The 15,336-nt window shown below is 40.9% G+C and overlaps 1 protein-coding gene across 1 annotated transcript in view; it reads left to right on the forward strand.

Annotated features, from left to right (window-relative positions):
• Nucleotides 1-13,957, forward strand: part of FASN (fatty acid synthase) — a 47,583-nt gene extending 33,626 nt beyond the window's left edge. The window contains exons 32-43 of the mRNA XM_080560277.1: nucleotides 1,326-1,549; nucleotides 1,847-2,048; nucleotides 3,120-3,271; nucleotides 3,755-3,846; nucleotides 3,999-4,150; nucleotides 4,433-4,672; nucleotides 6,827-7,015; nucleotides 7,520-7,747; nucleotides 8,213-8,433; nucleotides 9,017-9,115; nucleotides 9,241-9,492; nucleotides 10,515-13,957. Coding sequence (XP_080416403.1) covers nucleotides 1,326-1,549; nucleotides 1,847-2,048; nucleotides 3,120-3,271; nucleotides 3,755-3,846; nucleotides 3,999-4,150; nucleotides 4,433-4,672; nucleotides 6,827-7,015; nucleotides 7,520-7,747; nucleotides 8,213-8,433; nucleotides 9,017-9,115; nucleotides 9,241-9,492; nucleotides 10,515-10,652 — 2,189 coding nt within the window. The 3' untranslated portion in view covers nucleotides 10,653-13,957. The remainder of the gene's footprint in view (nucleotides 1-1,325; nucleotides 1,550-1,846; nucleotides 2,049-3,119; nucleotides 3,272-3,754; nucleotides 3,847-3,998; nucleotides 4,151-4,432; nucleotides 4,673-6,826; nucleotides 7,016-7,519; nucleotides 7,748-8,212; nucleotides 8,434-9,016; nucleotides 9,116-9,240; nucleotides 9,493-10,514) is intronic.
• The last annotated feature ends 1,379 nt before the right edge of the window (nucleotides 13,958-15,336 follow it).

A 15,336-nucleotide genomic window follows, 5' to 3' on the forward strand; every position in this document is an offset into this window, starting at 1 on the left:
TCTTCTGGGCAACCTGTTCCAGTGCCTCACCACCCCCATAGTGAAGAATTTCTTAGTAATATCTAAACTAAAGCCTACTCTCTTTTAGTTTAAAGCCATTACCCCTTATCCTGTCACTATATTCCCTGATAAAGAGTCTCTCTGCAGCTTTCCTGTAGGCCCTCTTTAGGTACTGGAAGGCCACTATAGGGTCTCCCCAGAGCCTCATCTTCTCCATGCTGAACAATCCCAACTCTCTCAGCCTGTCCTCATAAGAGGGGTGTTCCAGCCCTTTGATCATACTCATGGCCCTCTTCCAGACCTCCACCAGCACATCCATGTCCTTCTTATGTTGGGAGCCCCAGAGCTGAACACAGTGCTCTAGCTGGGGTCTCAAGAGAGCAGAGCAGAGAGGGAGAATCACCTTCCTCGATCTGCTGGCCATGCTTCTTGTGATACAGCTCAGGATATGGTTAGCTGTCTGTTCTGCAAGAGTACATTGCTGGCTGATACTGAGTTTTTCATCAACCAACACCCCCAGGTCCTTCTTCCCAGGGCTGCTCTCCATTCACCACCCATCCCTTCCCTCCAGCATGTTGACCACACCACGCATGAAGTGCATAGCTATACAAGCTGAAATTTTGCCCTCTGTTCTGGGTAAATTTGATCATTTGTAGAATGAAAGTAATTGGATTTTTTTTTTCAGAAAATTACAGATAACTTGATCTGAGGGAACTTTATTTTGTTGTTTCACTAAATATCTGCACCATTTTGATGTCAAAAGGGCAAGATGGATCCATTTCTCTTGGATAGAAAAACAAATTCAAGTATTACAATGTGATGTATCAGTGAAAAGTGACCAGAATGTTCTCTTGGAGAACAATAGCATATAATAAATGTTGACAGTCTCCTTCCTAATTCTAACTAAATTACAAAAGACTATAGCATTAATTAAAGCTTTTCATGGAGAGAGTTTCCTACTGGAGAAGGACAGGATGTATATGGGATTCTAGTTCCTCTGTGACTTCTGACTCAGCTGCCACTATATACAAAACATCTTTTTTAATATCAGACTGACCATGTATTAGCTTGTCGTTTTGACACAGTTTTTATAGGTGGAGTTTCTGTTAAACTGGTCTACTTGTAATATTACAACCTAATTAATATAGCTTTTAGAGAGTATGTGCAAGAATGTGTTTTGAAAAACATGGGATTCTAGCAACTAATGACTGCTTTACTCTTCAGTTTTACACTACTAAGCTACACAAAAACATTCGTGAAGCAGAAGATAGACTCCGTTTTGAAATGGCAGCAGCATCGGGTAATAACAAAGTTGCTTTTTCCAGGAATGGCTCTTTTTCTCAAGAATGTGTCATTTCATGGGATCCTACTGGATTCAATCTTTGGGGAAGCAAACGAAGAGTGGGAATTAGTATCGAAGTTGCTGACAAAAGGCATAGAAAATGGTGTGGTAAAGCCCCTGAGAAGTACAGTCTTCAGCAAAGAAGAGGTAGAAGCTGCCTTCAGGTTCATGGCACAAGGAAAACACATTGGCAAAGTTATGATCAAGGTAAGGGCATAATAATTTTGATTCTCTGATGCATCTGTAATCCTCTGTAGGTACTATATCGGATATTCTGATCCAGTTTGACTTGAAGCTGTGTAACCAAAACAGCACAGGTTTACAGCTTTTGCTACTGACACTGGAATGTATGTAACATTGTCAAGTCTGTCACTCAGTCTACAAGTTTGATTCCCAATTGATTGGAGGAGCATAGCTGTGTGTGGAAAGACAGGAAATACGTTTGTGTATCCAAACTTAACTTGCTTTTTGGTGGTTTGATTTGGTTTTGTTTTGCTGTGGAAGATCCAAGAAGAGGAGAAGCAATATCCTTTAAGAAGGTCTGAACCAGTCAAACTCTCTGCCATCTCCCGAACTTCCTGTCCACCGACCAAGTCTTACATCATCACAGGGGGCCTGGGAGGATTTGGGCTTGAGTTGGCACGGTGGCTAATTGAGAGAGGAGCACAGAAGCTTGTCCTGACATCTCGTTCTGGCATACGAACTGGTAAGCAAAAACCGTAAATGATGGGGAACATAACTGCCTTCAGCTGACCTCAGTTTGTTGTTTCATTCCATTTTAAGTGTCTTATCAACAAATAGGAATGTCTTGATCACCCTTTTCCCTCCTCTCATGTATATATTCTCTCACTTTCAAGAAGCTGTCATCCCCTTTATTCTAAAGGAAGAAGTATCTTTTAAGTCTGCCTCTATTTTCTACTACTGCTTTTTTCTTCTTTTTTATAGTTCTTAATTCTATCAATCCATGTTTGCCTTTTACTTCCTTACCCAGGATTTTTTCTGTAGCTTTACTTTTACCTTTACCCCCTCTATAATGTCTGTATCCAGCTGCCTCATTGCCTTGTCCAATAGCTGTAGTGTGGTGGCTTGCATGCCCCAAGAAAAGGCCTGTAAACACCTTGCTAAAGATACTCTATCCCTGAAGTTCTCAGTGTGGATGATTGCTTCTGCTCCTTCAGATAACTCATCTAGAAAGATGTGCCCTACTGTCCGGTAACACCAGTTAGTTTTCTTGCTCAGTTTTGAGCCATTAGGTTGATTACAGTCTCAGTACCAAGATTTCTTATCAGTGGTAGTCTTAAAAGTTTACTTATACAAATTCAGCCATAACTTCCTTCTGTCTTTACAGCTTTCTTCTTTCTATTGGCAAGGTCACAATTGCACCACTTATGCAAACATATAGATCAAATCCTTTTGTACTTTCCAAGTTTTGGTTGTGCCGCTACTGATGGTTGTCTTGCTCTAATCTAGCCACTCTTTACTGTCTCATTACGCAAATTCTTAAGTTTATTTCACTTCAGTGTTGCACCCTATCCCCCAAATGTTCTTCCAAATCCCTTGTCCACACTATGATCTGTTTAGGATACTTCTGAAACTAAAGTGATTTCTATCTACTATTCAGGTTTTGTCCAGTTTTCCTTTTGTAGCTGAATTGGGACTTATTTAGCTATTCGGTCCCTATCTGGTCAGAAAAGTGTAGGAAGCCCACTAATAAAAGCCTGATGGTCTGAATGCTTCATCGTAGACATTATTCACTTTTTTTTTTTTTTTTTTATAGGCTACCAGGCTAAATGTGTTAGAGAATGGAAGGCACTGGGAATCCAAGTGTTGGTATCTACTAGTGATATTGGAACACTAGAAGGAACACAGCTATTGATAGAAGAAGCTATGCGGCTTGGACCAGTTGGGGGCATCTTTAATTTGGCTGTGGTAAGTGCCAAAAATACTTAGGACTTTTAAGAGACAGCAGCCATTAAAGTGGCTTTTGTACTGAGGGCAGTTCAGGTTTTAGATTTTCTCTTTGTGTTTAAAAGACCACTTTGTTTGGCCCTTACCTGATGAATAAATAAAGGCTGATGGGTCTGGCTCCTTGACCTGGGAAGCAGCAGTATGCGGCCAGCCAGCTTAGTTCTTTGGTCAGGTGAATGTTGCCCATGACTCCTGGGGACAAGAAAAACACTATGCAGAACTTGCTAGTTGAAGACTGCAGTGGCAGTACTGGAAAGAGTAGACTTATCACAAACTATGTTGGCCTTGTTGTAATTTGAGGACATCTAGGCAACGTCTGTGTTGTAAAGTTTACAAAAATCCATTGTGTAGTGATATCCTTTCATATCTCAAAAACCATGGCAAATTTAAACTGGAGAGAATACTGATTTTTTGTTTTGTTTTTGTTTTAAACCCCTCCAATAGGTCCTTAGAGATGCCATGATTGAAAATCAGACCCCAGAATTATTCTGGGAGGTCAACAAGGCCAAGTATTCAGGCACCCTTCATCTGGACTGGTACGTATCTGTAGAAGGGATAAATATGAACTAGTTTTATGGTTACAGAATTGATCAAACTTAATCATTTTAGTCTTATATTAGCCTTCCACAGCAACACATAGTTAGCAGGCTTTTCTGATGGGTTTCTTTGTCTCCTTCTCCATTCCAAGGGTGACTCGTAAGAAGTGCCCAGATCTGGACTATTTTGTTGTGTTCTCCTCTGTAAGCTGTGGAAGAGGAAATGCTGGTCAAAGTAATTATGGCTTTGCCAATTCTGCCATGGAGCGTATCTGTGAGCAGCGACACCATGATGGGCTCCCAGGTAAGATGACTATTTATTGCCCAGAAAAATCTATCCCACCAAACATCCAGAGGAGAACCAATTCACCAGAAATTTGTGCACTTGTCTAGAATGATAATGAATGTTGAAGACTATTTCCTGTCCTAGCTGTTAACCTTAGTCGTTCACGCATGAACACTGACTGTTTAACAGTACAAAGGAAATGCAGGCATTTGCTTAAGCTGTTTTTAACTCCCTTTTGTTGCTGCCATGTGTTTTAGTTAGTTGCCTAGTGTGTTCTTCCTTCTGATTTTTTTCCTACAGGCCTGGCAATCCAATGGGGGGCCATTGGTGATGTGGGTATCCTGAAGACAGTAGGAAACACAGACGTTGTGATTGGGGGAACCATTCCCCAGCAAATCAGCTCATGCCTGGAAGTGCTCGATACCTTCCTGAATCAACCTCATCCTGTCATGTCCAGTTTTGTCCTAGCAGAGAAGGTCTCTGTGAAAAGCGAAGGAAGCAATCAACGGGATCTTGTAGAAGCTGTTGCTCACATCATTGGTAAATGCAAAGACTAGCAATTGCATAGTTGGCGCTGATTTTTCTAGAAGTGGTATTTCTCCAGTATGTTCTGAGGGGAATATTGTTTTCAACTGGTGTTTGGAGGAAAGCGAGGGCTGATGTAAAGTAGCTCATCCTCTGCTTCTAGAAGCATCCTTTGCTGAAGCAGACATGGGGATACTGCTGATACGGTTATTTCCATAGCAGTTTGCATGAGAACCTGAGAACAGTGTGATGGGGTGAGACTGGAGGTCCATCTGTCCCAGTATTTTGTGTCCAATAGTGCCCAAAAGCTTGTTTCCCTCCTGCAGCCACTCAGCTATGACTGGGCAGCAGCCAGTGACTTCTGGTCCACTTTCAGAGTGGTGGGTGGTTTTGGGAGTGGTCTGTTCAGTGCAATGCTATGCACCTCTGATTCCCCATCTGTCCTTTATTTAAAAAATGTATTTTTATTCATCTTTTCCACTTCCCTCTATTTAATTTGTTGTCCTTTGGAGTCAGCTGTTCTTCTCTTCTTGTTTCTTTTCTTTTAGTCCTCTCCCTTTTGGAGAGAGCTTCAGGGTTTTGTTAGGGCTGGGCTAACATGACATCCCAAATGGAGAAACCAATGGCAACAGTGGCCAATGTCCATTTTCCCTTATCCTGCCAGGTCTCTAGAGCAAGCACTGCTGGACAGTGTCTACATGTCAACACTTTTGGAAAGCAGTTGTGCTGTTGTAGGTGCTCTGTTCAGCATCTCCCTGTGATTGCTGTGGTGTGGGTGTGTTGTGCTAGTGGTGTTTCTAGGGAGTGGATTGGGGCATTATTCGTTTGTCTTTTACTTTAAGTTGCTCCTTCTCTTTAATTGTCTCCAATAATACATTTTGTTGAGTGTGGGCTTATCTCCCATAGTGTGTTTCTGTACGTGTGTACACTTATTTCAGTCCCTTCAGTTTTGTTTAGAGTGGACTGGTGCCTTTCTCCAAGTGGAGAATCAATAGGAACAGCCCCCAAGGGGAAAATTCTGGGAGCAAATATATGATTAACGCCTTGAGTGCTACTCCAGATTTGAAAACACTCAGCTTGGGAATTCCCCATGCTGCAAAAAGTGGCTTTTATGTTCTTAGTAATTAACTGGTAGTGTATTCTCTTATCAGCTGTGTGTGATCCCATGTGAACCATAGCTGAACTATGTGTTATAAGAAGTGCAATGTCTTTCTGTCTGTTTTGAACCTGCTTCCTTTTACCATAGTGTCCCCTGTTCTTGTGTTGAAAGTGAATAATCTGTCAATTCTACTATGTCCCACTTCAGTTGTCTCCCTTCCAAACAGAAGTGTATACTGATCTTTTCTTTCCTACCAAAAGAGGCACTCAAATTAGACAGTCTCCTGAGGGTTAGTTAAAGAATTGTGTCTAGTAACTAACAGCAAATCTGATTGCAGAAAACATTCATGGCTTTTAGAAGTTATATGAAATGCATGGGAGTGTCTGGAAAATTGTACCAGCTCTAGGGTTTGTTTGGAAGGAGAGAGTGGCTGAAGACAATGAAGGGAGAAACTAGTAAGAAGCCTAAGGGTGGAAACATGGGTCAGAATAAGGTGGAGCGGGAGAGGGAAAGCTATGGGTACAGGTGTTATTATGAGAAGCCTTTTGCAGGTAAGGAAAGGATGAGAGATGTGAACAATGCAAAAATTGAAGGGGAAGAGGGAACTAAGACTGGAAGAAAAGTCAGTTTTTCTAATGTGATAAGTATCAAGTGTTGCAATAAGCCATCATTGCCACTGCTAACTGTTTTGATCTCATCTTGTAACCTAGGATTGTGTTAGGTCTGAGACTGGTTTCAGTTACAGTCTTCAGTATGTGAAATTTCTCTAGGTGGCTGTTCTAAACTTTGTCTAGAGCTGAAGTGCTAATGTTCACAGCTATGTAGCTGGGACGGATGTATTCCCTGCCATAAAGTTCTGTACATTTAACGCGTACCCTAAAGACTAGATCCCATATGACCAGATGTGGGTTGTAGAAGTAACTTTTGAAAGCATTAGATGATCCTGAACGGTAAATTCTGCTCTGTAGCTGAAGTTTATTCAGGTTTGAAGAAAAACAGAAAAGCTGAGAAGAGAGGCCTAGAGCTGAAAAGAAATTGATCTTTTGCTTGTCTGCTGTTTTTTTCCTCAGGTGTCCGAGACGTGAGTAGTCTGAATGCTGACAGCACCTTAGCAGACTTGGGCCTGGATTCCTTGATGGGTGTGGAGGTGCGCCAGACACTGGAGAGAGACTATGACATCATTATGACCATGAGAGAAATCCGACTCCTTACAATCAACAAACTTCGTGAACTTTCCTCCAAGTCTGGGACAGCAGAGGGTATAGTGCCTGGATTAGGGTTGCTACCAGTCATCTGAGTACAAATAACTAAGCACCCAACCCATTGTTTTCATCTCTGGTGACATAAGCCTCTATCAGGCCATGAAATAAGATGATTATAGCTGAAAGGCTTTTATATGACAGACATATTGCTGAAATGCACTGACATTGGATTAGGTCTATCAGTTCCAGGGGAAGAGCATAAGAGATTGTGAAAGCTGTCTTGCTGCCTGGATAGTATCTGCCTAAATGGATATTCTTATGCAGCTGTATGTTTGTATCTGTAGGAATAAACAACATAACATCATGTTTACTGTAAGCTAAAAGCATATACAGTTGCCACAGAGCACGTGATGGTAGAAAGATCTTTATGTCTGTGCCTTGATTTTGTGAGCCAATGGGCTAATCTGGGCAACCATGAGCACCTCTTTTAGGGTTATGGTACAAGACCAAGACTCTGATCCTGTATCTAACTGTGTTTTTCTGGTGTGCTTTCCTTCAAAGAGCTGAAGCCATCCCAGCTGTTGAAGACAGGCCCAGGCGAGCCTCCAAAATTAGATTTGAACAACTTGCTGGTGAATCCAGAAGGGCCAACGATTACCCGTCTCAATGATGTTCAGAGCACAGAGCGCCCTCTTTTCCTTGTTCACCCCATTGAGGGATCCATTGCAGTTTTCTACACTCTCGCTTCCAGACTTCATATGCCCTGCTACGGGCTCCAGTGCACAAAAGGTATCTCAGTTCTTCAGTATCTTGAATTTGTAAATCTAACATTTTGAACTTCAGTTTCCTCATAGAAGGAGTTTTGTTTCTGGACCCTTAAACTCAGAGGATCAAGCATCAGTACCTATAGTCCACACAGGGTTGTGTCTAACAACCCCAGCTAATGAGAAGTATTAGGTTAGATTGAAAAGCTTGTGCATGGGGAAAATGGGACAATTAGGTATTTCATTAAGTCCCTGCCAGCAGGTAAGCATGTGGGAGAAAAACAAGGCATAGTGTTCTACCTATCTCTGGAAACTAGAAGCATTACTGTTCCTTGTCCATAATATAGGTTGCTTACTGTGATTTAGAAGCTTACCTTTAAAATAATGTGGATGTTTCTAATGAGGTTGTTTCTATGTTCATGAAAACATAATTGTCTCTGCTAATGTCTGTTTCACCTGACTCTATTTCTAACTTACTTTCATGTTCTAGCTGCTCCCTTGGACAGCATACAGAGTCTGGCATCCTATTACATTGACTGTATGAAGCAGATACAGCCTGAAGGACCTTACCGCATTGCTGGATACTCTTTTGGTGCCTGTGTAGCTTTTGAAATGTGCTCCCAGCTGCAAGGACAACAGAATGCCTCCCATGCACTCAACAGTCTATTCCTCTTTGATGGGTCTCATTCCTTTGTGGCAGCTTACACTCAGGTAAGAAATACAAAGAAAATCTTCAGTCTGGAGACCATCCTCTGTCGTCAGGGAGGACTGAATGCTTACTGGGAGCTTAATATTCTAGATATGAACTATCTGAAAAGCTGAGACTTTTCTTGCTGGAGGAGTTGGTACAGAGCTATAGATAGTGGATGCTTAAGGATGGCTGAAGAGTGGAAGCATGTAGGGGGTGGTCTTCAATAACTGGCTAGGGCTGACCCACAAATGCTGCTCTTGCCATGGTAAATACTAATATTAGTATGGAGCCCTCAAGACAAGATCCTAGTGTAGGGGTGCTAGGAAACCCTCCTTAAGCCTTCCTTCCCATTTTAATTGTGCTTTCTAGGAGATCCTAGAAAGATCCTAGATTCTTGCTAATTGCCACCTGTAGATGTGCTTTCTAATCTGTCCTCAAGGTATCTTTCCTGTGTACCAAGCTTCGGTTTCTCTTTTTTGTTGGTTTCTTCTTCCCCTGCCGCCTTTTCCTATTCAAAGTCCTTTGTTATGGAATTGTTTTTATCTAGCATTCAAGCTCGGGTATATCGTTTTTTTGATAGCTCTTTACTGCTTGCTTTTTCAGAGCTACAGAGCCAAGCTGGCCCAAGGAAATGAGGCTGCACTGGAGACAGAAGCATTGTGTGCCTTTGTTCAGCAGTTTACGGGCATTGAATATAATAAGGTAATGCTCATTTCTTATATTGCAAAGGAGGGATGTGGATGTGGGTGTTTTGTTTTGTTATTTTTAATGTACATTAATTCCCAGATATTGAGACTAAAGCGGAAAAAAAATGTTAATATTTCTAGCTGTTGGAGATTCTTTTGCCCTTGAAAGATCTGGAGGCTCGTGTCAATGCTGCTGCAGACCTGATAACTCAGATTCATAAAAACATCAATCGTGAAGCACTCAGCTTTGCAGCTGCTTCCTTTTACCACAAGCTGAAGGCTGCTGACAAGTATATACCAGAGTCAAAGTATCATGGGAATGTGACACTGATGAGGGCGAAGACTCACAATGAATATGAAGAAGGTCTGGGTGGAGACTACAGACTCTCAGAGGTCAGTCTGAGGCCTCCTGTTGGCTGTTTAGGTTCCTGTAAGAGTTGGGAGAATAAAAGAAAAGCATGGAAAACCATTCTTATGGAAGGGTGAAAAGATGAAACCTAACTGAAAGAAATAGTTATTCTGCAGCTATCATGCTCTGACAAGAAATAAGACTCAAGAAGCAAATAAGTTGATTGGTTCCAAACATTTTTCTCAGGGCAGGGAGAGCAACGAGGTCTAGCCTCTATATTGGATAATCTGTTTTCTATAGCTAATTCTTGCAGCTCCCTAAATAGACAATAAATAAGACGATAAAGATACATGACCTAAATAGATGATAAAGGTACTAGAAGAATGTGACTCAACAGAAGTAACTTTGAGACTCTGTTTTTTGACTGTAGACCACTAAAGTTTGGCTACTGCATGAGGGCAGACTTTGAAGAGCGAATGTCAGCCCTCTGATAACAGAGGCAGCATTTTCTTAGTTACACTTTGTGGACATTTTCCTGGTATCTGTACAGTAAAAGATTTTCAAAATCACTTTCCTTCTCCTAGCATCTTCTGCCCCTTCAGACTTCTGACTTGCATTCATTCTAGATTCCAAGCTAACATGAAATGTGATTTAAAGTTCCATAATGCCCTTAAAGGAAGAGGCATGGGGATGGTGGGAGAAAGATAAGTGGAGGGTTATTCGGTTTTCTTAAGAGCATGGAGGTAGCTACTTCAGTCATTCTTTGATATAGTAGGTAAATTATTCTATCAGTATCATGTTGCTCGTTTTCCTGCCCAGCTTATATTTGAGTGGGTCACCTGTCAGGCTGCCAAACTACAGTGCTTTAAAACATGAGTTCCAAACAGTGTCCTGTAGATGATCTATGAAAAATGCATCGGAGTACAACTGGTCATGTTTTCTATTAAATTGGTAGAGACAGTAGTGTATAATATGAGTAACTTAGACTGACAAACCCAAAACAGCCAGGTGGCTAGCTGGTTGTAAATTGAGAATGTAAAGTTTTTTCTGTTTTGCATCTGTACAGGTATGTGATGGAAAAGTGTCTGTCCATGTCATTGAAGGGGACCACCGCACCTTATTGGAGGGAGATGGTGTTGAATCAATTATTGGGATCATCCACAGCTCACTGGCAGAACCACGTGTCAGTGTCAGAGAGGGTTAAGTTCTGCTCGCTTACTGTCAATGGTGAAGAAAATGCCAACAACATTCCTTGTTATGACAGACCCCAAGGAACTCTTCCTGTTGTTCAACATCTCATCTGCTCTGCTGCCAGAACTGGGAAGTCCAGCTGCATTTGATTGGTCTTTCTCACTCACTCACTCTTCTTTCCCAACTTTTATGGGTTCTCTCTCCTTTTTCCCTTTTTATGCTTTGTTTTATCCCTGTCCATGTTACATTAGTGCTGTGACTCTGTCACTGTGCACTGCTGTGAGGGTTCCCCACTGATGGTTGCTTCCTACACCTTTGGCAGTATGAAAAACAAATTTAGCAGTAGATTTCTTGTGCTCTATATTGTTTTGTCTTAACAGTATTCCAAAGGGTAAGTGATAGCACTTGTTGACCAAGCCCAGTGAGCAGAGAGGGGAGCTGCAGCTGATTTCGGAGATACCTGTTGTCTGTGAAGAATCTGTCTGTAGGTCAGAAAGAGAATTCCATTGAGGCTTTTGTAACTATGTTTTGTTTTGTTTTGTTTTTAATTTGATATATTCTAAGTATTTATTGTGTCAAACCAGAGACTTCTTGCTTGGTTTTAATTTATCGTGGGTACCGGAGAAAAACATCCATTTTGGAGGGGTAGGTTTATTCTACAAGGGAAAGTTGCCCATTTTTTAAACCAAAGTGCATCTTTGGAACAGCCTGTTTCTTTTTTGTTTATTTGGTGTTTTTTGTTGTTTTGGTTGGTTGGTTTTGTGGTTTTTTTTTGTTTTGTGGCTGTGGTTTTTTGTTTGTTTTTCACCCCCCCACACACACCCTGCCCTGTTCAGAAAGGAAATGGTAGAAGGGAGGGTTCTTGCCATCATTCTCTCTTTTGAGAAGAGAGAGGAGTGGGGGGCAGGATGGATGGTTCAACAGATGCAACTGTATTGAACAGCATTAACTTGAGCTGATAAAAACAGGCAGAGCTGTCCCTAGAGATGTACTCGGTTTATATTTGTGCAAGGTTCTGTTCTATGCTTTACCAGAACCATAGTAAAGCATTACTATTGCTTCACCTTTATTCCCTCCCACCTCCAGTCTCTCCACCCAACCAGCCATTTGGAGTGTCAGGGGGAAGACAGTTCTTCATTGCTAACTGTACAAGTCCTCCTACCCCTGCTCTCCCATAACTGAAGCTCAGGCAAACATACAAGCATCTACCCAAAGCCCCTGCATATTTTATTTAGCACAGGGCTCGCTTAAGCCTTGGGTATTGATTTTTCTCTTGGCAATGAGATGGGAGATCCTACATAACTTAGTTAATTTATCAGTTTGGCATGATTTTAAGATATAGTACCTTTTTAAAGGAAACTTTAAATACAATACAAACATAAAATACAACTAAAAAAAATAGTCTTTGCTGTGTTGGATCTGTCTTTTCCAAAATCAGTAAATCCTTGCTACGCTTATGATACAGAGGAGACCAGGATAGCAACAAGGTACCAACTAGGAGGCGTTATTGTGCCTCCCAGAACTGCTTAATCCCCAGTTCTTTGTGTATTCATTCCCCAGTGAAGTATCCTGTTAGTACAGGAGCATTCTAGTGAGAGGAACAGCTGACTCCTCACTCAGGTTCTGACCTAGTGTTTTTTGCTTATACTACCCTCTGTGGATAGTGGCTGGGTTAACTGGTTTTAGTTTTTTAAGGTATTTCTTTTGTGAAATCTGAAATAAAAACAACGTAATGTCAGCTTAAAGCATTTCCAGAATAAATCTTGTTCTCCTTTCTTCCTTTCTTCCTTTCTTCCTTTCTTCCTTTCTTCCTTTCTTCCTTTCTTCCTTTCTTCCTTTCTTCCTTTCTTCCTTTCTTCCTTTCTTCCTTTCTTCCTTTCTTCCTTTCTTCCTTTCTTCCTTTCTTCCTTTCTTCCTTTCTTCCTTTCTTCCTTTCTTCCTTTCTTCCTTTCTTCCTTTCTTCCTTTCTTCCTTTCTTCCTTTCTTCCTTTCTTCCTTTCTTCCTTTCTTCCTTTCTTCCTTTCTTCCTTTCTTCCTTTCTTCCTTTCTTCCTTTCTTCCTTTCTTCCTTTCTTCCTTTCTTCCTTTCTTCCTTTCTTCCTTTCTTCTTTTAATATATATTTTTTTTTGGTCTCAAGAATGTCTTTGTCTCTCCTAGAATTAAACAGAATTGATCACTCGTTGGCTTTTTGTCTTATTCTCTATTACCATTTTTTTAATCCTAACTTTTATTTGGAATCTCTCATTTCTTGATATAAAACTGCTGCTGGCATATCTAATTTGGATCTGTAGAAATAACAATAATAAAGAAGACTTGAATATTATTTTGGAGCATGGCTTCTTATTGCCATGATTTTAGTATCTTAGATGCAACCAAACCACACACCCACAGGACTGAAGTGGAAACCCTCAAATTCTAATTCTGGCTTCATTGTTGTGGTTTTGGACAAGCCATTAATGCTACCACCTCAGTTTCCCCATCTGTAAAATGGGACTAATAGCATCTACCTCAAGGTCATTGAGAGTGCTAGATAGGCAATGGGTATACATGCTATTAAGTTGTTAGGTATGATGATCAGGTGTTAGGTGGCAATGGAAGGAGGCAGGCAGGTAATGTGTGAAGGGGAAGGTGCCTTACATCTGCAAAGAATGTGATACCGAGGAGTGGCTATATGTACTGGGCATATGTGCATAATATGGGACTTCATTGTTATCTACTGCATGCTATCCATGCACATCCTAGCATATGACACCACGTAAAACAAAAACGATGAGGACTGATATTTTTTTTTTCTACTTGTTTTACTGCTGGCAATGGTAGTGAGCCTCACACAGAGTGAAATAATCCTATTTGCCTTGGTTATGTTGAAAACCTAGAATGAAAAATAAAGGAGTGATTAAACTTTAATCAAACAGGTACAATATTTCTGCACTAAAATGAAGTGTTTAACAAGTCTGACCCAGCTTCTCAGCTTGGAATGAAAGTGGTGCAGTTCTGAATGGGCTGTGTGGAGGGAGCAAGGACTAATGCTGTTCCAGCTCTCTGAGCAGGAGTTTTACAAGTTCTCTGTATAAACATAAATGTGCATGGTCTCCTCTAGGCAAAGCTTGAAGATACTGGTTTAGTAATAGAAGTTCCTCCACAATTACTTATAGCCTTTATTCTCTCAATGTTCTTGTGGTTGTTATTTGAAAAGCAGAAGGTTATTGTTCTGTTTTTCCCATAATTGTCTAATTATGAGCTACTGCCCTGTAACCCATTATGTAACTGGCTACTGAAAACAGTGTGCCAAAAATAAAAACCTTATTAGTGCTGGTATTGCTTGTTATTTTTCAGTGGTCTATTAACTACATGGGTGGAAAAATAGCAGCATCATGCAAAATGAAATACTGCAATTGCTGATTTGAGAAGTCAAAGATTTACCCTTCTTTGTGAAACTGAAGTGGAAATCTCTTGTCAATTGATACCTGCATTCCTTTTCAGTTAGTTTCTCAGAGGCTTCTCTACACCATGCTGGTCTTTCTTGAGACTGCAAAACATAGCCATTTATTGGCCCTGAAGCCTTACTTAGGCTCACAAAAACACATACTGCTGTTGTGAAATGGTGTGCAGTAAACCTTGAATCTGCAATATAGCTTAACACTAAAAGAGAACAAGAACATATGGTACACAGTGGATATAATTGTCAGCACTAAAGCTATTACTTTGCTTTTGTATTCTGTCAGCTTCCTGAGGGGAAGAAATACTCCTTTTTTTGCCAAAGACAATAACTTTACAAAAAAAAAAAAAAAAAGCCCTGAAGTGTCATAGATTAACAGAACTCGCATGACTTTAAACAATTATCCCAGACAGCTGAAGTGGAGAAGCTTTCTGTCTTTGGAAATGAGAGAGGTCAAGTAAAATCCAAAAGATTTAGGATAGAGTAGTGAAAAGGAAGCAGGCATTTGTTACTCCTGCAATTAGTTAAGATCGAAAACCTTGCCTGCAAATCAGGGTCAAAATAAAGGAAAAATAAACCCTGGAGAAACAGCATAAGGGGAAAGGGGAGGGTTGGAGAGTCTGGGTATTTAAAACAGCGGAACTGATTGCTTAGGCCTCTGGAAGGTAGTGGAAGAGGTGGTAAGAAAGAACCAGAAGAGCTTCAAGCTTAACTATTCCTTGCAGCAGGATTCATCACAACCATGAGCGCTAGAAAAGCAGGGAACTGTGAAGGCTGTCAGGAGACAAGCTCTAGCAGACTCCTGAACAATTGGAGAGTAGGTAGAACCCCTCTTAGACTATGTTTGTTGGAACGATTTTTGTTTCAATTTTCTCTCTTTTGAGGAAAAAATTGTCTAACGCTGTGACTAAATAAGTTACATTGATATGAGTGGAGTAGAAATGTGGCATTTTTCTATTTTTTTACTTTCCTGAAGGTACTCGCTGATGGGAACTCTTGCCCTGTGTCACCCCTGTGGTGATCAGTATTTTCTAAACTGACACAGAAGTGTAGTTTTGTCATATATGTTGTTTGGTTCAGTGGCTCATTCCACTTCTCTGCGCTGGTGTTACCTATCCATGCCTTTCATAACTTCGAGGATAAGTGAGGTCCCTCTTTCAGTCCGAGTTCACATTATTGTCAACAACCACTTCACCATGGCGTGTGCTGGGGATAGCGGATAAAGTGCAAGACCAAAGACGCTTCTCAGGACTTGGGC

This window comes from Anser brachyrhynchus (assembly GCF_964034855.1).
Source record: "Anser brachyrhynchus genome assembly, chromosome: 18".
Lineage (NCBI taxonomy): Eukaryota > Metazoa > Chordata > Aves > Anseriformes > Anatidae > Anser > Anser brachyrhynchus.